Source organism: Argopecten irradians, chromosome 14 (genome assembly GCF_041381155.1).
Source record: "Argopecten irradians isolate NY chromosome 14, Ai_NY, whole genome shotgun sequence".
NCBI lineage: Eukaryota > Metazoa > Mollusca > Bivalvia > Pectinida > Pectinidae > Argopecten > Argopecten irradians.
In genome coordinates, this window is record NC_091147.1 from 13,130,765 (window position 1) to 13,154,539 (window position 23,775).

Consider the following 23,775-nt stretch of genomic DNA (forward strand, 5'->3'; position numbering starts at 1 on the left):
TTTTAAAATGTAAATCAAAATAATGTATTCACTGATACATATATAAATTGATCGAGACGCGAATTAAAGTATGAAGTGGCTTACGATTATTCATGGGAAAATAACCAATATCAAAGATAAGCGATACTAAATCGGTAATATTATTTAAGTAATAAAGAACAGCCAATCAAACAATACCTAGTAATTGAATAAAAAACAAAAAACAGTTTGAGTCCACATATGTCTAATAATATTGATTATCTATGAAGTAAGCGATTCAAGTATTACGTCACTTGCGCGGAATATTAGTACATTAGACAGATCAGGACAGATAAAAAAATCTAGCATGGGACACCACAGGAGATTTCCCTGTGCGACGTGGGAGGGTATATTAATCTACGTGTGTGAGTATTTCCTTGTTAACAAATGATGAGAGAATCCATTAATCATATACCAGTTTAGTGTGAGGAGGAAATATGACGCCCATTTCAAGTGTATCATCATTAGTATCGAGCTTTCCAATCTCTAAGGAAACAGAAATTTAACAAAAATAAAAATGATAAATGATGTATTACGTGTGACTCAGATGCATAAGGAAATGTATGCGATAATCTAATATTTATACTTATTGAAAATGTAGTATTTGCGCACGGTATCCTCGATATTCAAAGGGTTACTATCACTGTGATAATACACACCCCTGAAATATCGCCATAGCGAATCCCAAATCTCTTTGTGCGACAACAAATGAGACAGGTAGTTTGGTCCTTTGATGTACATCAAAATAATTGAATAACGGTACAGTGTATGGCATTCAGGTTGAGAGTCGCCCTAATCTTCAAACGAAGTCTCTGAGGCCTGTGATTGGTCAGTGATATTACCCCTGAACTGCTTTCAAATTTTGCTGTGGCATATTCCATGGTGAGTATCGAGGAGGTATACATGCTTGTCTAACGATTCAGACGGGTATCTTTGGAGAAAAAGCTGTTGAGCGGAATACAAATATATTGATAATTGTGTTTTTAATTATTTGTTCTTTTTATACTAAATCCTACTTTGTGATTGGCACTAATGTTCATTCTTTATCCAAGAATGACGTAAAACACAAGATGATGTTACAATAGAGACATGGACATTGCTCATTAATCAGGAAAAATAATCAATAGAATCGTACATTTAAACGTATTTGATTTCAATAGGTATGAAAATATTAATTATAAGCATCAATGTCACTACATGTATTTTTAGCCCCATCGGGATATGAATAATGTTTGCAAAAATTCTTATTCATTTTCCGATAAAATTAATTATTTGTTATGTAGTGTTTTATTGGGATGATACGGAAATATATTGAGCCAATGGCAATGTTAAACCAAATACAACTTTTTTTCATTGACCCAATATATTTCTGTATCACCCCTGTAAAATTCTTTTAAACGATTTTATCCCAATGGTGGTCTTTCGTAAGTCATATAACAGATACTCTACTTTAATAGTTTGAGGTCATGCAAGCATATGAGCCAAGAGAGCCCTTCGTTAAACTAAAATGCTACGTAAATTGTGGTAGAGAAATCATCAAATACTAGCTGACTTACAGACACTGGTCTTATTTATTGTTTCTTAAGGCAGTGTTTTTCTTACCTTGATTATATTCGCTTCCAAAATAAATATATACAGTTTGTATAACAATGTGTGTTATCCAATGTTAATCTTAACGATTTTTTACAGCAAACATCAACATGAGAAAGCAATATATATATAGCTTGAACAAACTCAGGTATGCTTTGAAAACAATCACGATTTCATATTGGATCAAATGAGAACATATTCATTTAAACATTGGCTTTAAAAATAGTTTTTAATGAAAGAAAAGTTTAAAAAATGATATGTTTAATACAATGATCTAAAAACTGCTGCATTTTTTTTTTATTTCATTTGAACATTTTAATTAAAAAAACACTAATGCATATAATAAATTTTAAAGAATACTTGATGAATGAAAATACGTTTTAATGTACGATTCCGTTTATTACTAATTAATATTAATTATTTACCAATGCTGTAGTTAAAGATTGCGTCAATGATAACAATAATAATTTAATGGCATTATTTTCAGTATTCTTAATACATATTCTCAATACATCAATAAAAATGTCTTAATTCTATACATTCACATGTATAGATAGGATCTTAAATGAAAATTAATTTCATATGAAGTTTTATAAAACTAGTCTTAGCCTTGTTCTTTATATTTTTGCGAGCATTGAAGAGCAAAGAATGAAATCTCATATAAGATAAACACAAATGTAAAATACTTTTTATCACACGACTAAAACATTTCGGAGAATCTCAATATCAAAATGTGTTGTAAAATCTATCAAGGCCGCCATTTTGTCCCGACGTTCTCGAATTCTGACGTCACATGGTTTTAACTGACGTCAAATTATGACGTCACCCTTACTTTCCGGTCAACGAAAAGCGATCTAGGTTATATAGTGATATATACAAAAGTATATGAGTGTAGTCACAAGATATCAGGTAGATTTTTGTGATGAAATCATATATTATTATAATATTCAATTTTTGAGTAAAACTGGTTAGATACAGTTAAAACTATATTAACCACAACTAATAGTGGTAGTAATCCCTGGAACAACCCCACTTTCACGTGCTTCATAAATGTCTTGCTTGGTTTTCGTACATTACAAAATCATCTTTCTTTGTTTCAATTATTGCTAGGGTAGAAATAATAATTGTATTTGGTGTTATTTGATTCATTGTTCATAAAATGTATACCTAATTGAATAGTTATTAACTATTACTAGAGACAATTGAGCCTCCTTTAAATTTTTCCTAACAAGTCATCTTTTTATAAAGGTCTCTCAGAATTACACTCAGAACATACATTATAGAGCTTTTTATCCACTTATTTAAAATTCATTAAGTGCATGTTACTCCTTGTTGATTTACATCATACACACACTATTTGCATAACCGGGTTGCATACATACATAAATACAAAATAGCAATTCTGCTACTAGCAGAGTTACCATATTGATACATGGCGTTTGGGTTAGCCGACTCCCAGTACGCCATCATAGCCATGTGAAAGTTCCCTAGTATTTGATAACATATCCCGAGAAGTGTGTGGGTTATCCAGAACTTCTGCCCTCCCTGGTGCTCATCATGCTGGACCTGTACCATCTGGTGTAATGCTTCGTCACGTCCACTGCTGTCTCCAAGCTCGTGGCAACACAAGAAGGTCAGGAATATGGCGTACGGCAGGGGTGGCACGACCAAAAAAACGACTCTTCGGTCAGCTCCAGACAAAGATGAGGGAAATAGAACTCTGAATGCTGAAATATCAAGGCTTTTGTAACTACTTTCTTAATCGTCTTTAATGAATATTCACAAAGCCGAGGCAAAAGGTCGGGATTCAAAGTTTGATATCTGTAGAACGAAGCTGGCTTTATCACGTCTCTGCTCAGCTTCAGGCATTTGCTAATATTTCCAATAACGAAGTGATACGTTGCCAAATGCAAGACGTCCGTTCCAAATGAAGCATTCGGGGACATCCATATCTTACATTTCCTTAGTCTTCTGTATCGTTCCTTGTTGTCTTGGCCATCTCCATTATCACTAACGTTAACGTTTTCAGTGAAACGTTCCGAAGCAAAACATCTGAGGCTAGCCATAGTAAAGGAATATGTGAAAAGTTCTTCAAAATCTGACTTTGAAGTAGATAATAAGTTAAACCTTTTGCTTATATTTCCTCTGGTCAAATTTTCCCTTCCTAAAGCTTCCAATATTTCGAAAGCCGTATACATAAACGTTTCATGTACAGTCAGTGGACGCACAAGAAAAGCTTGCATGGAAATGTTACAAAGTTCTTCCCAAATCGAAGGTTTGTAGAAGTTTCCGACAGAAAGGCACAGCCATTTCATCTTACCATAGTTTTCCAAAAGATCAAGTAATATTTGTTGATGCTGTCCGTGTACTTTCCTCTTGAACAAATTGTTGGCTGGAATGAAGTAGTTAGGACAAAATCCTGCCCTGACCCATGCAATCAGAATGTTGATGCAAAACCAAAAACAATAAAACAGGTTTTTGTCTTGCCAGAGCATTTGACTTGTATTCTCTATGGCATGAAACATGACTGTTTTCATGAAGTAGGAACACAAGATGTCGTCGTCACCAATGGTTTCCTTTAATGTTTCTTTTATTTGTTTTAAGAAGTATTTCAGCAGTATGTACACTTTGACCTGGATGAAAGTAAACGAGTGAACCAAACACCTTTCTGCTACTGCAAACGAGATTCTCCATTGTAAAAATGTATCTTCTGAACACTTATCTCCAATTGGTACAAGATAACATCCTCCTTTCACAATTTTGTCAATCAAAGTTTGAGAGGGCCAGCCATTCATACGTTCACGGGTAATCCATTCTTTTGCTTCTTTTGGCCAACTGTAACATGGAAAACAATGAACACAGTCATCGCCATATCCTAAGCTATGCGGACTACTGACTGTACAACTTGGTCCGTTAGATTCCAAACATATGCCTGCGCATACGCTGTTGTGGTTTGTGATATGTTCTTCCCTGTATAGATCACTGGAAATAAAAATAGAATTTCCAATTTCAACTAGGGAATTATATACTTGAAAAATAACTTCATCTTTCATCTGAACTACCTCTAAGTGGACAAAGCCAGGGCGACAGCCAACTGCCTCTCGAATGTACAGAATTGTTTTGTTTGCACTGTATAGAGGTATACTATCATCAGGGTACATCACTACAACAGATTTGTTTACTAGCATAGCGTCCAAGTCTGATCCTTTCTGAAAACATCCTTCTGCACTACTTCCAGTATGAATGATATCATGAATATCTCCACTCTCCATACATTCTTGCAATACCACCCTATCTTTCTTCATATTAAAGAACTCTTCCGTCCCAATATACTTCCTCTCCAGTAAGGTAGACAGGAGCAGAGACATCCGCTCAACCTCCGTGGAACCCATCATCGTTACACCTGGAATATACGATCTGTGGAGATAGATAGGACAAACTGTAAAAAGATACAAACTCTTTCATGACATGACAGAAGTCATTACCAAACTATCTGATTCTAGATTGGCGTTTTAAACCTCAACAGTGATATAGTGATATTTCCAGCTATTCGTGAATGTTTTCTTTGTTTCACAGTGATGTGGTATTATCAGTTTTCAATAATAAACGTGAACGTACTACGTGCGCGGATACGGACGCATAATGTACAAATTCTAGGGGTCGTTTCAAAAGAAAAGTTCCATTTCCTATATTTGCAACGAACCAAACGTTGCGCCCTAAACTACGCCCATAAGTTACATACACAGATATGTTGAAATGCCAGATGTCTATGTAGATGGTTTATGTTATATACATACGTGTACATGTAGAGAGATGGTTGGATATGGGATGGATTCCACACGGTTGAGTTATTTTTTTAAACGTTTCAAAAGGCACAATAACGTCTATCCACTTTTTTCACAGTTGCTTGAGCAACTACTAATTGTCGGACTATAAAAAACGTATGCGCACGCCAGGTTGACATATACTCCGGCAAAATAATCATCAAACTATTGTATTCAAGTTCAAATGAATTTCCGATTCGTTTAATCTACCAAATTTATTAGTATAATTAACCTTATTGGTGACGTTGACAAAACGTTATGTGGAAAAAGAAGGTCGGCCAATGTTTGGCGTATTATCCAATCAGAATGCGAACAGTTTGTTAGATACCAGCTGTGATTACTTGATCGGTTGAATAACTTCCAACGATTTTGGTAGAATGAGAACTATGTAAAAGAGTAAATAGTTCATATCTGGAACATAAGTTAAGAATTAAGTCCAGAGGTTAATATCATTTTAATCAGACAGAGGAAATTGTTTTAGTAAAATATAATCATATATGTCGGCACCAATGTTCTGTCGTAGAAAGGTTCAGTGCACGTGATTGTTACCGTTTGACCTAACACACGTCAAAGCGCCCCCTAAGTCAAGGGTACGCAACCCATGCCTACCCCGATTCCGTTCATCTTCTCCACGGTGTAACAGATATAGCCCTACCGTGCGTGTACATTTTCTAATAATATGCCTATAACAGACGGCGATTTCCGTGCGTAGATGATAATATTTACTGACAAAAAGCAAACAATTAATCATAAGTGTGAATTGATAACCAATTAAAAATAAGTTATGCAATGTTAAAAACATATAAATTGCTTATGACATTTCCCTACTAAACCATTAGTATCATTTACTCGAAAGTTATAACAATATATTGAAAATAATATTGAGTCCTCTATAACAACAACTATAAAAAAGCAGAAGTACGGTAGCAGGTTAGTTTTTATTTACTCTAAATTAAGAAGATGCATACCATACAATATCGCCGGTATTGTATGTATTAATGAAACAAATGCGCCTGATTTAAACATGGCTACCCTGGTTGGAGTTTGAGCAGAATGACCCAAATATTTTGTTTGCTATATATGATATATGATAACCTAGACTTTAATTATAGAACACAATAGCTAACTAATATTCCTTTGTTTTAATTATACATTACAAAACCTTTACACACTTTAACTCTGTGGTCTATTTAAAATTATCTAGTTTGTTGTTCGCTTGTACGTTCACGCTTATTAATGGAAATGTCTAGTATGTTCTCTATGTATTACAAAATGGTCGTATTTAACGACTGAACGGACTAGTCATGTGAAAAAATATTACATGCATCTTGAACTTAATTCAATAGATTATCATAATGCACTTACCGTGCACTTCAACAGCATCAGTATGAACCTCATGAGTTATCGAAGAAAGGTCCAGGTATCTATTGAATAGTTCAAATGCTTCAGTTATCTATATTCAAATTTACAGCTTCGGAGGTCTTTATATAGGTTTTGCCACAAATGTCCCGGCAGGTCAAAGGTTAAAAGTAGAATTGAAATAGACAGGCTTTATATACCATACGTAGTTTTACATACTCTGTTGACCAAATATGTATGTATGGTAAACGGTAAGTGGAAGCGTGTGTATACTTCCTTGTTTATGAAACAGCCTATATAAATTTTCCTGACAAGCTAAAACTAACAATATATTATATTGGGAAAAGTCGTTAAAGTTATGTGTTGTAACTAAGCGAAAATTTTGAAATGTTGTTCTTTTCTTCATTAATCTTTATAAATTAAGCCGTGAAAAGCAATCAAATTGTTTCAGATGCCTTATAAACGTAAGTTACAACACAGCAATTATGCACTGTAAAATTGTTGTTTTTTATGCCTTAAGTATGTTTTGATGGAAACATTCCTAAATTAAATTCCATGTTGAAAGCTTATCTTGACCCTGCGCACTATTAAAAATACGGCCCATATAACTTTAAGGCATATCCTTTTTCATACATTCATATAATAAAACATATTTATGATTCCGATTCTTTATTTTGCTTAAGTTGCAAAATGTCACTTATAACAATATTATAACAATAAGTGTTTGGGTTGTTACCTGTAATTATATTCCGTTGTTTTGGGTGTGACTTATAACTTTATCACTGATGTGGGGGATTTTTTGTGTTTTTTCAGGTTTCGGATTTTTTTTTTTATTAAAGCAAGTTATAGGGTGATATGGGTTCGTCCTTCTAACATCATGCAGCCTCTCACATGTGACTTGTACCTACACTGTATATCGCGATGTTCGGAACGTGACGTACAGCTATATCCCTGATGTTTCTTAGTTGTTTTTTTTTTAGGTTTTGGATTTATTTTTCCCAGTAAGTTATAGAACGACTTTCCCTGTGTATGTTATGTGATGCGGTTCGTGGATGTCTGTATTTTGGGAGGCTGTAGTATATCCATACTTGGTCTCCTTGTGTCAATGGGTCTCTTTTTATAGCGATTTCTCCCTGAGACATGCTGCCAAAGACACCGAACAAGGACACCCAGCCCGGTCACATTATACTGGCAACGGACAAACCTGTCGTCCCATTTCCTTTATGCTAAGCATTAAGCACGTGCAGAACAAATAGCTAACACACCGTCAACACTGATATACCCTGGTAGGATTGTGAAATAAAACACTTATAATATCACCTATTTCCCTCATATGTGTCCTATCTAAACGAACCATGGATTATTCCATAAATGTTTGTTTTCGAATAGGCATAAAAAAGACTTTTGGTGATCACATGCATTCACCACTATAGTTTCCTTGTTCTATGTGAACTTAAACCTCCCACGTCATTCATGACTATATTTAGCACGTAGTCCTCATGTTTCGGTATTTCTATGACGTTGTGCCAAACCAAGATAAAACATCATTTGATGTAGAAATGCTATTAACAACCAACTAAATATAAAGTAAAAATGGCTTCTTAAAGGTTTGTAATGTATTATTGAAATAGCTGCATATAATATAAGCTAGCCATTGTGTTCTATTCTTTTAAGTCTAGGTTCTCATATAACACTAGATAGAAAAAAAGTTTGGGTCTTTCAGCTCAAACTCTAACCAGGGTAACCATTTTGAAATAAGATGCATTTTACATTAAAAAAAATCCTGAAATTCTAATGTTTTTACAGTTTTCATTATCGAAATTGATTTCTTAAACCTGAATTTCAATCTGAATTTTTAAATTCATATCATTGTTATCTAGAAATAATCACCTGTCAGAAACATTTTCACTTTTCTAATTCATAAATCGGGTCCAAATTCTATCCAAGGCTCAATCTTCTATACACAGAGGCCATTTCGAAGGTCTATTTTGTATTTAGTTGGTTGTTCCCATGTAAGATGTTCCCATGGAAGACTGAGTATACATTCCATTGTATACACAATGTTTATATCAGGCACTGTCCTAGCTATTGTGGATTTTCTGGGAAATTTTGTTTTTATTTCTAACAGGAAAATGACATTATCAAGCATGAGAACATCATCACTACTTGGTCCTCGTCCAACAAACCTATTGTTTCCTTCTATGCGACATTTGTCGGGAAATACAGATACTTGAGTATGAAGTACGTATCGTACACGAACACAGTCATGATGTTTATTTTTAAAATCAGTATTTCATTTACAGTTTGCTTTTCAGATTCTGGTATAATCTGTGTAGTAGGAGAAAAAGAATAGGCGTCACTTCACGATTACTAATAACACTTTGAGATTAAGATCACTAGTGTCACAATCCTTCCCCATTTCACTGTGAATACAAAGAATATAAATCACGACATTAATTGTCATTAACAGAATTTTGATGCATCGTAAGTATTTCAATTCTCAAATATTTAACCCTTTAGGTGGTAAAAAACATACCGTATAGTCGTTTATTTTCGTGGTGATCGTCTTCGCGAGCCATCGCATAATTTTGCTTCGTGAAATGTTATGATTTGTAGAATCTGATATGCCTGTTTATGCCAAATCGTGACATTTTGATTCGATAACGTTTTATTGTCTGCTTTAAGGTCATAACTGCAACAATTATCTAAAAAAAACGAAATGAATCTTCTATACGTTAACAAGTACTTGAGCCACATTATATGACTGATTATGGCACAAAATTGTCACTACTATAGTATATAGTATGTACTTTAGCCTCAGAGTGGAAACATATTCCTTTCTTTTGTACTTATATAGGAGGTATTGATGTTGTCCTTGAGTGTGTAAGTAATCTGGTACATCAGAATGCGCCATGGATCATGTTTGACCGTGGGAGTTGTAAACTCTTCCTGAAGTCTGTAGTGGAGTGGTTTAGCATAAAATCGTTCATTGTTTTAAGAACAACTACATATTTTGACATATAAGTTCAGAAAACAATATAACTTCGAAAATATACCCACTTTAGCGGTCGCCATATTGTTTATCGTCAGAGGCCGTAGTTTTTGGAAGTTGATTTTTTTCTTAAAACTTATAACCATAAATAAAATTATACACAAGGTGTTTTTTCAAACTTTGAAAGAATTGACAGAAAAATATGCATATATTACGTACACTATTGTCATAGAAAATCGTAATAATGTTTGATTCGCGTAAACAATTGTATAAAAGATTTTCCTTCCTAATAATAATTAGAATAATTTGCCTAATAGTGTAGTTGGTTTTCGTGTTTAGCTCTCGAACTTGAGGGACCTTAACTAGGCACATACAACGATGATATTGTTTGTGATTGCATTTCAGGTTTGTATCTCATTATACGTACACAAAACATTGTAACCAATGGCAGCATAACCTCGAACTTTAACTTTTTTCTTTGGTAAATAAGACTGAGATTATAATAATAATATTTTTTATCTGCTAACTAATGTTGAACGCATTATATCGCTCGACTCTCTCCGCCATATTCAAATAAAGGCTAAGAAATATAAAAATATATATGATATTTTGTCTGCATGATTATAGATCTAGGGTCAAATCATTCTCGAATGTTTAATGGACTGATTTCTTGATATAAAATAAACGAAATGCTCTCAGATGGCCTCTTATTATCATATATAGAAACCAAACATAACGTTTTCTTTAAAAAAAAGTTAAATCTGAGCTCGTCATGTGTAAAGCATAGCTACAATAATATACATATGATACAAAACTTCTAAAAATGATGATGATGATAATGATGGTGATGAAAATTGTGATGATGATGATCATGATGATGATGATGATGATGGTGATGGAAATTGTGATGATGATGAGAGCATGATGATGAAGGTGGTGGTGGTGATGATGATGAAGGTGGTGGTGATGATGATGATGATGGTGGTGGTAATGATCATGATGATGATGATGATGATGATGGTCGTGATGTTGGTGATGATGATGATGGTGATGATGATGAGGATGATGATGCTAATGATGATGATGACGATGATAACGATGATGATGACGATGATGATGATGACGATGATAACGATGATGATGACGATGATGATGATGACGATGATGATGATGACGATGATGAAGATGATACACTTAATGTAGTTCATCGCCTGATGTACATTTAATTTAGCCGACCCTGATCACTGTAGTTTCGGAAAGCATTTCATTCGGGCAACTGCTAAAACTTACTAGTATATTAAATATGTCAAATGTATGTTTATTGTAATGTAATTATATATGCTGTTTGTTTAAAAAATTGTAAAATTTAAAAAGTTTGCCTAGCTTGCATGAGTCCCTGATATTGCCTTCACACAAAGGAATGCGGATACTACAAATACTTTATAAATAGGCGACCAATGATTTTTGTTGTAAATAAATAAAAAGATAAAAAATAATCGCAAATAATATAAACCAAGATAACTCATGTGGTCTGTAACGTTTTTACGTCCTCGGTTAAATATTTTTTCTTTGGTCGATATAACCACGTGTCGACGTCATCAAAATGCTATATTTCTTACATTCCTACAGAATGGACAGCGAAAAAAGAAAACAGACTTTGTAAAGAAACGGTGTTAAATGGAAGTAAGATAGTGCGTAGTTATTAAGGTGTATAATTGTCGGCAAGAAGTGCAACCGACTTGTATATCAATGTGATTTTGAGCAGAATCATAAGAGGAAAACAAAACTGGAAGACAAGAGTGATTGTTTCAACAGGGCGGAACGTATTGAGGTGATATATCCCCAGGTTTGAGTGTTATAGATATCGGTAATCCCAACACGGACAATAGACAGACTCTTGATGAAAAGGATGAACAGAATGTATGTGAAAAATACAAAGATTCCGTTGATCAAGGCTGGGCATGGGTAGTGTTACTAGGTAAGTTATAATTTTTTTATATGTGAAAAAGGCACAAATCCTTGTTCAGGATTTTTTTCAAGTATGATATTTTTTCACTTTAGACCATATAAACAACTTTGTGATTTGGGGACGTTTCGGATTTAGATGGTGGAGAGAGACCGCAGTACCCGGAAAAAATCACCTACCAGTTGTCAATACAAGAGTTTTTTTTACTCCGAGAGCTTAAAATATGACATCAATGACTACAATTAATATTCTGAAATATTTGATTTGCTTTGATTGCCAATGGCTTATATATTTCCACACGGAGGTCGACGTTTTGACTTATTTTATTAATATTATAATTAGTTAGTAATTCCATTTTTACAACATCAAGTCAATATTAATATTATGAGGTCACAAACCGGTCAACTCACAATTGCCCAAACCTTGAGTTTCGTAGGTTTGTAGCCTAGGGATACCCATCGTCTTTCTTATAATTAAATGCTTATCATATAATGCTATTGACATTTGTAACAAACTCATAACCTACTATAAGGACTAAGAACCTTTACATCGGTCAGTATAGTGCTATAATTCAATATTGCTTGTTACGAACATTTTCATTGGTTTAAACATTTACTTTATCACCCCCATAAAGAAAAACATGGCGTCGCCGTTTGTAACGTCGCTTCTGATGGGCTGCGATGACGGCGTAATGATTTCATAGACAAAAGAGTCCCAAAATGAATTCTGAATATTGAAGAGAAAACCTTAAGTAAATTGAATCACATGTTGTATTAGGATTAATTTGAATAGATTTTTATGTTATGGAGATATATAACACAACTCTGAGTGAACTCTCATCATAAACCGCTTCGCGGTTTATTTAGAGTACACTAAAATTTTGTGTTATATATCCATAAGATAAAAAATCTATTGAAGTTAATCCTTAAATATCACCTCAGTATATGTGTTATAATAATGTACGTCCGTGGTTCATTTTTGATATTGCCAAGGCGTGTGAGCACTATATTTGATCATTTTAGTAAACAAAAGATGTATTAAGATGGCCGGCTACACCTCACTATCTGCATTTTTTGCATGCATACAAACAGGGTCTTTTTTTGTCACGGTGTACAGTACATAGTCTGAATAATTTGACATGAAATTCACATGAAAATGACATGAAATTGAGGTTAATAGAGATAACTTGAGATCAATTTCAGGTCACCTTGACCTTTAACATCCTCACGTGAATTCATATTAAATTTGTTCATGGGGTAGCCTCATTCTTCTCCATTATTGTGGTTATAAAATCATATTCATCGAAACCTTTCTCTATGCAATTTAAACTAAAAATAAGTATGTACTTTTTTACCTATGAAATACTTGAACACCAGCATTTTGTCACTCGCAAGGATGGGCAGATATAAAAGGTATTGGATTCATTAACCTTTTGAAACTTTTTGTCCGAAATATTATGTTTCAAGTTTTTCTTTGTATGAACTGTTAGTGTTAGTTAATATACAACCGTGTGGACAAAATAATATCAAATTTTCGAGGCGATCTGCCCTTTTATCAAGACACACAAACCGAATACGATTAAATAATATGATAAGAACAGTTATGCGGGACGATGGAAGTAGAAAAATATTAAGCAGCACAAAAAAGCGCAATATCTTATTTCTTAAATATATATACATGTAGATAAGGCATTCTTCACTTTACATACAATTGTATTTAATAGGTCGTCTAGAAAACTGAATTCTTGATATGATTGCCAAGGTTGTCATTCCTGAAATAATGTCAGTTATTTATTATGCAATGTTCATGTATAGAGAGATGACTTGCACAAATCCCGTTATTTGATATCTTTTAAAATAAATCCAGCCTAGTTTTTACAAAAATTGTTAAAATTGTACCGAGAAAATAGTAACTTTGTGGACGCTGTGACGTCACAAGGCTTTATTGCATGGGTAACCATGCAATACAGCTTCACGCGACATGAGTGTATTGCCCTAGACCAGCCAGTATTACACGTGAAGGTATGAGAGACCAGCCAATATCACACGTGTAGGTATGAAAGAATAAAGAATACATGCAAAATATATAAAAATGGTAACTTAAACTGATGTATTTTGCGATGATAAACTGTGTACTCGGCGATTTTCATAACAAAAAAATGTATTCAAATCAATCCTTATAATTCAATTTACTAAAGATAATATCTTCAATACTCAAAATTCAAATTTTTTCCATTGGGACTCTTTTGTCTATGAAATCATTACGTCTATGAAGTCATCTCAGCCAATCAGAAGCAACGTTACAAACGGCAACGCCATGTTTTCCTTTATGGGCTGATAAAGTAAATTTTTAAGTCAATGAAATGTTCGTAACAAGCAAAATTGAATTATTTTCATTTAAAACGATAGGAACTATGTTTTGAAGATAAATTTAGAAAACTTTGTAATTCGGATGCCCCACGAAATCGCAATATATTTCCCGCTATATGGCATGTTAATGAACATATTTTTTTAAAAGGCATAAACAGAAAAGAGTATTCTGGCAAATTGTTTATATGAATCTGCACATAATGAAATCCGTGATTGAAATATTAATCATACGTTATGTAATGAAAACTCTATCATCCTCAACCCCAAGCGAAATCGCACCGTCGCTAGGCCACATTCTCTATGAATATTCATAAGTGAAAGTTTGCGGTCCAATGAAAATGTGTATGCACGTGGCACGACATTAAAATTTCCTTCTGATGTTTTCAAGGTGAAGGATGAATGATTCTGTTTATCTTGCCTTCTGACCATATTGTGTCTCTAATAATGATGTGTCATCAATGCATACAAGAATGACGTGACCTGATTGAATTTTCGTCATCGTGGTTGCTCTGACGTCATTGCATTGTTGTCTGACACCATACTACAAATATCACGACGCCATGTCATTGTTACAGCAATATAATGGGACTGATTCACGTTCCATGTGATACTTGCTAAAGTTTGTCCGGAACTATTTTTTTCTGTTTGTGGTGATGGAATGACGCTAAAACTATGATAGATCGCGCTGATGTCATTTCACCTAGAATATAACAAATAGTTACTTTCCATCACCACTGGAGATAATAGTTCTGCACAAACGTTATCGGGTACCACATGGTACATTAATGTTACATAAAATAAATTGCGGGTTTCCTAGTCCTGGAAAAGAAAATATGTTATTTCTTCATCGACGCGAATCATCTGAAGCGATATTAGATTGTAAACAATGGAACATTGTAATTAACTAAAGTTTGTGTTTCAGGAGGATTTTCGTATCCTTTTCCATAGTTGGAAGTCAAAAATCGTTTGGAATGCTTTACGCCGATCTATCGACGGAATATCGGACGTCCAACAAGGCCTTATCTATCACACAGTCACTAGCTGGTTTTCTACAGCAGTTTCTAGGTCAGTTATCTTTTACAGTGCTACAATAAATATTTACTCACCGTTAATGTTTACACAAGATATTCTGCCCTCAAAATCAGGTTACTCTGAATTTCCCTATGTGTCCATATTCCAATCAAAACCTCAAATTCCATCTTTGCATATTGAAAAACTTAACTCTCTTGTAGGTAGGTAAATATTGTTATTTTATTATTTTGTAAGCGAAACTCACGTCGTTTTCTCTGAAATCATGACGTTACGCTTTTAAAATAATTTTTGTTATAATCAATTCCTGCCCGCAAGGGCAAATAACTCTGCAATATGCAAATACAGGATATAAAGATATAAATATGATTCGTATATTTTTCAGGTCCTATTAGCGCAATACTAATTAAAAAATACTCCCATAGAACGCTGATCATCTCCGGAGGGATATGTATTGGTGGAGGTTTGATGGTGTCCTCTCGTTGGCGCCTTCTATCGGGGTGTTATATATGACGTACGGCATCATATCAGGTAGTGTATGATACGGCTTTTATAGTTTGTATAAACAACCACTTTCTTCGTGTCTGCTCTCGATAAATTTTCAGACTTCAGTATTTTGTGTTCTATTTCTATCAGCATGTTTTCAATTTGTTTTTCAGGCATTGGTTACGGACTTTGTTTTTCACCATCCGTCGTGATCATAGCCAACTACTTTAACAAATATAGAGCATTCGCTTCTGGTATATCCCTTGCTGGAGGAGGTCTCGGAGGGATGGTATTCCCCTATCTCATCCAGTATCTGCTGAAAAAGCACGGACTGGGGGACGCTTTACGGGTTTATGGTGCTATAATGTTGAGCATCTGCCCATGTGGTCTTCTCATGCGTCCCTTACAAGACAGCACACGGCAAACAGACAATCAGCCAGGTTCTTCACTCACAATATCAAAATTGGAAACACATACGATATTTAAGGATAGTCTTATTTTCATACAGCAGATTATGCGTGCTGTTTATGATTTAGAATGGAGTCTATTTAGACAATGGAAATGTGCTTGTTTTTTTGGTGTGGTATTTTTTTGCGATGTTTGGATATAACAGTTTATTTAATGTACTCCCTCCTTTCCTTGACGAACTTGGCTTCAAAACAGAAGACAGTGCATTTGTCCTTTTGATATTTGGACTTTTTGATTTGCTTGGAAGAATTTTATTTGGATTTCTCATGAATGTTTTTACAAAGCATCGTCATGGTCTATTTACTTTAGCGATCTTTGTTTTTGGTTCCGGTATCATCGGAACGTATTTTATTCATACAAAAGTTGGCTTTTGTGTTCTTTTGGGATGCTATGGATTGTTCGCCGGTGGATACAACGGTACTCTGATGGTGATGGCCGTGGAATATGTCGACCTTGACCGCCTGCCTAGTACATGGGGTTTTATGTGTTGGTCGGCAGCGATAGCATTTTTGTTAAATTCATTTGCAACAGGTAAGTTGTTACAGTATAGGTAAAAATATTATTCGTATCCAGTGTAATAAGGGGAATAAATCATCTTCTTGGATAATCACTTTAGTGTTGCCATAACACACACCAGAGAAGAATATAACTACAGTGATAGTAAACCCTGAGATGCCGGGGATGTCGAAATCCCACTTAACATCCATATTCTATAAACTGGCTTTGCATATTTCAGAGTAAGCTCCATTGCGTGTATCCATTGTGACGTCATTATTTTGAGTGAGCACAATTCACATCGTTTTCCCCGATACATATGACGTGACGCTCGCAAAAAATGACGTCACAATCAATACCTACCCGCAAGGGCAGCTAACTGTCATATGCAAATAAGGAATAGTGTACATCACTAGTGTTTAACGTAAATATTCTACCGGTAATCTAATTTTAGCGATTCTTTTTCACTGTTCATTTGTAATTTTGTGCTAAAAAATTGCGATTATCGTATGTCATACATAGCCTTTGTATAGTTATAATATGAATACGCGAATTAATCACTGAACTAACAGTTTCGAAATCAATTTGCGCTACGATTTTATTGTACCAAATAAGTACGTTCGCTGTTAACATTGTACCGTAAAGTGATAATAATGGTGTGGTTTATAATTTTTCAGGCGCATTTAGAAGACAGTGTTTCTCTACCATTGTACCATTACTTGTTATCGAGGGGACAATGTCACTGTTCGTGGTTCTTAATTATATCATTTAAATCATCTGAGTAGCAGAAGAGAATTTAATTTCTTAAAGATGCTCACCGCGACAAGGAAGGGGGCCCATAAATGATATTTCATTCATATCGACAATAATTTGTGTGTTTAATCGTGTCTATATATGCCTAAATTAACACAAAAAACTAATTTAGAATACATTGTTATTCGCGCCTTTCTTATGGTGAATGTTCAATCAGTAATTCATTTCTTACTAGTATTATTATAGAGCCAAGGAATTTGTTTCGGGATTGCAATTAATTGCTTTTTTCTTATTTTTTAACTTAAAGTAAAAATTAAAAGAAAAAAAAAAAACTCAAACTTTTATAATTGGTGATATTGATTTGTAAATGCAAGTAACTTTGTATCTAACGAAATAAGACTAACAAATCGTTCTTTGATACGTGAATTACGATTAACAATTGTTAGCGGTGGAGCATTTAACTATAATTTCCAGTATTGTATGCTAATGCTTTGTGATTTCATTGTTAACCACGTTTTTTGTGTTTTTTTGCTGGAGCAACTCTAGAGACACAGCTATGGTGAATTGTGCTCAAACATTCCTGGGTTGATTCTGGGGTCTATGTACACACTCATCTGCAGTTCTAAGTTGATTATTTATTAACAATTGGTCGGGATACAAGACCGAAAAAAACCTATCGATATTAAGTTGGATATAGCTGTTTCTGTGGAGTGTTATTAGCTGTACCACGTATTATTTCTATATAAGAATGTCACATGGAAAATTATTCAACAATCCATATCCTCATGACCCCATAAATTATCAAAATAATAAACTCATTAATGTTTACAATAATCATTAATTAATTTTCATACTGATTGATAAATGTTTTAATGCATGAATGCGTTGCTTTATTAAGGTATTATTTTTCCAATTTGCAATGTTTATTTTTGTATTGCTACGTCACGAAGAATTGAATTATCATATCATGGTACATAATGACGTCACATAGATAACTGACACATAAGATCTAAAGAGACATTTTATTCAATCTAATAATTATAACAAATTCAATTTTATTGAAATCAAGGAAATGAATGGACATAAAATGTTGTACTAAAAAATGACATTTTAATAATAAAAGACTAAAAAGGTGATGGAAATTTTACCCTATAATGGTGTGTATTCCATCTTTAGTATTGACAATTTACAACGAATTTATTACTTTGAAATATATACAGATTTTTTCTGTTATAGTAATCATGTTTTTTCATAAAGGTTAATGAATTAAATTCAATGGCATGTTTACTCTAAGTGTATTGCATTTGGGGTAATGACGGTTTACACACAAAATGATGACGTTTTCACATTTAGATGAAATTATTCACTGGACATATTGATGATGCGTTCTGTAAACAAATACATCTGTACCTTTGTGTTCTAAGACTTGATACTCTTGAACGATTTTCCACAACTGAATTGAGCATGTTTTCATTTGGAATAATGTCATAAAATATAGTAGAGGATATTGGTTGTACAATCAAAGAAAATTGAAGATAGCTTAAATAGACTTTTCCTGATGGCAAATCCTTTTGCTTCTTTGCAATAAAACTAGTTAAAACCAAAAATGAAATGAAAGTTAAGGTATAAGGTAAAGTGTCCATTGCATAAAAACATTTCATTGCAAGAAAATTCCTTCAACTTTAAAATTCTACAAATAACAATACTATAAAAGTTGAATGTTACTTAGTTTTAAATTCTTTGTAATGCTTTTATTCCTTTGAAAACGTTTAGCTAGGGATTTATGTTAAGTGAAGCGCCTGATTCTTATATAACGGCTTGCCATAAAAATAACGTAGCTCTGGTTTTTTTTTTTTTTTTGTTTTTAATTCTCTGACTTACGCACCGGATTCTGATTGAACTGGTTGACGTTATTTTCACAAAAACACGGGACATAACGTAGGAAGGAATAGACATTACATGGTGTGTTACTTTCAGTGTTGAGCGTCATTGTGTGATATGTGGCCTGCGTCATGTGGGATATTATGTCAGCTATAGCTATCACAAGTACACCTAAAATATATTTGTTATTTTTGTGAAAATATAAACATATATACATATAATTAGTTATGCAATGTAAAGCGTTTGTTATTTTTCATATAGACATACTTTGTTTGCATTTTGAAATTTTTCATCGCCATTGTTAATTTGCGGTCATTGTATATTTCATCATTCGTGTTTTACGACAGGAGACAGACCATACGTTATTAATCTTGTGTCCCCTCCCATTTTATAAACAGTACGAGACGATTAATAAACTAGACATTATGTTACAATTTCCGATTTGATTCGAACTCACAGAGCTTATCTTATGCACGAAAATATGTACTTAAATTTGTTTTTAAGACAGAAAAAAGAAGTTAAACCAAAGACTACCTATTCACTTATCGTATCGATCAAAAAACAGATAACTTTGCACTAACTGCTTTGAGGGAAAATAAAACATTTGTAATGCATCGAAGCACTTTTATGTGTATGTTAATAAATCGTAAAACCTGACGGGAGACAACTCTTAATAATAAGTATACTTACTTTCCTCCACCCTTTAAAAGAAATTCTTTAAAAAAAAAGAAACAAAAATGAAATCAAAATATTCCTGAATACACACTGTATATCCTTTCATTACGGTTTTCCTATTTGCTTTTTTTTCAGATTGAGTAGTGTAAAGATTTGCTCAAGTATTCACCCATCATTACGTTTATTATCAGGTATTTTCATGGTTCTTTGCTCTGTTACACTTTGCGCAGTCGAAATTAACCGGGAATAGCCTAATGTCTTTCCTTAAGAACGCACGCATTACCATGACAACACGATGCGTGCATGTTTCGTTCTGGCATAGTTCCGGACTCATTCCGGCCTTCCGGCATTTCTTTTTCTTTACTCCACATTCCATGTTCTTCAGTAGTCTTTCTTTTAACTTGTCGACTTGTTCTGAAAGGGGTAGGATATCGAGATCAAATGAGTAAATGTAAGCTCTAAAATGGCAATAATTTTAGAAAACATATTGAATTATTACATTTCAAAAATTAACGGCGTCTCAATGATTTCGATATTGGCACCAGATTTAGATATTCTGATAAATAGCGGTCCAATGTAACCGGTATGTTAAGATAAACTCGGGACTACATGAGTTTGACCTTCAATGGCGATTGAAAAAATGTTATGGTTTATATAAAATATAAACTTGAACAACTGTTCAGACATTTGATTTGCAGGTATAATCCGGTTCAAATTAGTCGCATTTCTCATTACGTTTTCTTTTTAAACAAAATAGGTGTTGTCCTTAAAACAGCATATTTGCAATGATATTATACATTGTTCTGGGGAAGAATGCATCATGAATTCACAATTGATAACCTCACACTACTCACAAAAATCACGTAAACATATAAGTACTATGACCATGGTGTCACGTGTCCTACTATCAATTTTAAGAAGGAATCATATTGAATCTAGGGTAATATTGGGTGATCTCGGGAAATCTCGGGTAATATACAACTTACTTTTAGAGGCTGCTCCGAGAACCATGCTTTTCGTGAGTTGTTTTCTGAACACTTTGGTGTCTTTGTATGTGAAGATCTGGAAGGCGGACATGTTGAGATGGATGTCTTGGGATCCATATCTACAGCGGTCTTTGTTTTCAGGGTTATTCAAGTTCTCACATGCTATATAAAGAAATATGTAAACGTTCATATGCTGTAAACCAAAATATTTTCGCGGTGACTTCGTTTTCGTGACTTTCGAAGTTTTTTTTCGCGATTTCACCTCTTATTCCTTTGGTTATATTGTACTTTTGCTTAAAACTTTTTTGCGGGGCTTAATTCTCGCGGTTTTTATTGACCCGCAAAATTCAATTGAACGCGCAAATAAGTTGGTTTAAGTATACTTTTATAAGTTTTAAGTATTATCAAAATCTAATTATGAGTTAACATTACAAATTATCGGAGATTTCTGTTGGATTTATGCCGTTGTATCAAAAAAGATAAAACTGTAAATGATTAATGAAACGGTTTGTTGGTTGGTTGGTTGACAAAGCATAACATCATACTAACAGTTAGGGTCATGTAAGGATAGCCTCTCGTGTATGCGGTGTTTTGTGTGTGTGAAATACGTGCGTGTTTTGAGAGACTGCAGTAGGTTCCTGCAGTGTCTCTTTGTAATAGTGGAACGTTTGCCATTTGCAAAGTGCCATATCACAGACGCATGCTGCCAAAGACACAAAAATAGCACGCTCCACCCGGTCACGTTATACTGACAACGGGCAAACCAGTCGTCTTATTCTATATATATACTGAACGCTAAGCAGGAACAGAAACTGCCATTTTTTTATAATTCATGTGTGTCTCGGCCAAGAGAAAGAACTTAGTCGTCAATGTAATGTAAAAGGGACGACATGCAAAATAGGTGCATATTTACCAGTTTTTCCAAGCTGCCATTTCCACAGTTGCACTTCGTCTTTCTTGGCGTTGTCAAATGCCACGATTAGCTCCTTTCCTTCTATGTGTCTGTATATCAGATGGTCGGCCCTTTTAGGGATACACATGTGACGAAGGAATTTGGGAATCCTCGTCCGGTTATAGTCCGGCTGATTCTTCAGGATGGGCGGCAGGGTGATGGTGATCGTCTGCTCGCCGTGGTGATGTCGGTGTTTGTGACCAATGGCATCTGTAATACAAGGATAAGCATTTCACCAACAATGACAAACTTTCTATTGCAGCTGCGATTTTTTGGCTATTTTCATCTCAAGATAAGTTCAAGCAGATATTATTCCACGGATTTTTCATTTGAATGAAATAAATTCTTTTAATATAAATGAGTTTGGTTGATATTAACTCGTGCAGATAAACTTTCGTAAATTTACTTCGATAGTGAAAAAATAAATCACAAAAGAAATTAAGTTGGTTTACTATATCAAAACTATTGGAATTGGAATTATTAGCTTATGATCGGTTTTTGTTTTTGTAAACATGAGGCAACATTTCGTTATAATTAGTGGCAATATGATTTCACATCTACTTCTGTGTATCTCCATAGCATTAACTAAGTCTTACACTTGTCTTAATTTACTCTTGAAAGAATTCCACCTTTGCATATTACAGAGTTATCTCCATTCCGGGTAGGTATTCATTGTGACGTCATTATTTGTGAGCAAAACTAACGTCATTTTCTCTTAAAAGAATCACGTTACGCCCGTTACCACATGACGTCACAATTAATACCTATCCGCAAGGGCAGATAACTCTGTAATTTGCAAATACAGAATAAAAACCATTAGGCAAAAAAATATGTCTGTTTAGGGTTACCCGACCGACCCTAATTTTTAACCCCAGACCCTATTTTTTTCCACTTCACTACGAAAAAAAAAATAAAAAGTCGGGATTTCGATCTCAGACTCCGGTTCCAGCCATCATTTTAGAGTGAAAGACACTAAAAACAATAAAAAGAAAATCCTCCTGACCGACCCTATTTTTGCCAATGTAACCCTAAACATACATATTATTTTTTATGCCTTACCTTGGTACAGTAAGTCCCGTTTGGATCGGTCCCGTCCACGTCCACGCCTTCGTTTATGTTTTTTCCTGTGTGTTTTGCGTATGTCTTTAAAGCAGATCTTTTTCAGTTTTCTTTCTTTGTCTCTTGATCCTCGGTCCTCGCATGTCTTGCAGCAGGCGAGAGGATTCTTGAAATCTGGCTCAAAACCTAATATTTGTCATCATGAACCAAATACAACTTTTTTTCATTGACCCAATATATTTCTGTATCACCCCTGTAAAATTCTTTTAAACGATTTTATCCCAATGGTGGTCTTTCGTAAGTCATATAACAGATACTCTACTTTAATAGTTTGAGGTCATGCAAGCATATGAGCCAAGAGAGCCCTTCGTTAAACTAAAATGCTACGTAAATTGTGGTAGAGAAATCATCAAATACTAGCTGACTTACAGACACTGGTCTTATTTATTGTTTCTTAAGGCAGTGTTTTTCTTACCTTGATTATATTCGCTTCCAAAATAAATATATACAGTTTGTATAACAATGTGTGTTATCCAATGTTAATCTTAACGATTTTTTACAGCAAACATCAACATGAGAAAGCAATATATATATAGCTTGAACAAACTCAGGTATGCTTTGAAAACAATCACGATTTCATATTGGATCAAATGAGAACATATTCATTTAAACATTGGCTTTAAAAATAGTTTTTAATGAAAGAAAAGTTTAAAAAATGATATGTTTAATACAATGATCTAAAAACTGCTGCATTTTTTTTTATTTCATTTGAACATTTTTAATTAAAAAAACACTAATGCATATAATAAATTTTAAAGAATACTTGATGAATGAAAAATACGTTTTAATGTACGATTCCATTTATTACTAATT

General features: G+C 34.0%; 2 protein-coding genes and 1 long non-coding RNA gene across 3 annotated transcripts; 1 reads left to right on the top strand and 2 right to left on the bottom strand.

The window, feature by feature from the left end:
- Positions 1–100: 100 nt before the first annotated feature.
- LOC138307708 (uncharacterized) lies at positions 101–6,928 on the bottom strand. The gene is given in 3 exon segments (XM_069248550.1): positions 101–3,281; positions 3,284–5,025; positions 6,798–6,928. Coding segments are annotated over 2 exon segments (2,040 nt in total). The 5' UTR covers positions 5,004–5,025; positions 6,798–6,928; the 3' UTR covers positions 101–2,961.
- Positions 6,929–15,051: 8,123 nt separating this feature from the next.
- Positions 15,052–16,638, top strand: LOC138307981 (uncharacterized). Its single transcript, XR_011206075.1, has 3 exons — positions 15,052–15,183; positions 15,533–15,678; positions 15,807–16,638. It is a non-coding gene; the product is annotated as an uncharacterized lncRNA (long non-coding RNA).
- A 3,270-nt stretch (positions 16,639–19,908) lies between these two features.
- LOC138307955 (uncharacterized) lies at positions 19,909–23,092 on the bottom strand. The gene is made up of 4 exons (XM_069248895.1): positions 22,903–23,092; positions 21,805–22,053; positions 20,892–21,053; positions 19,909–20,319 (listed from the first exon to the last, which is right to left on the bottom strand). The coding sequence occupies exons 2-4, from the start codon at positions 21,929–21,931 to the stop codon at positions 20,093–20,095; spliced, it is 516 nt and encodes a 171-aa protein (XP_069104996.1). The 5' UTR covers positions 21,932–22,053; positions 22,903–23,092; the 3' UTR covers positions 19,909–20,092.
- Between the last annotated feature and the right edge of the window lie 683 nt (positions 23,093–23,775).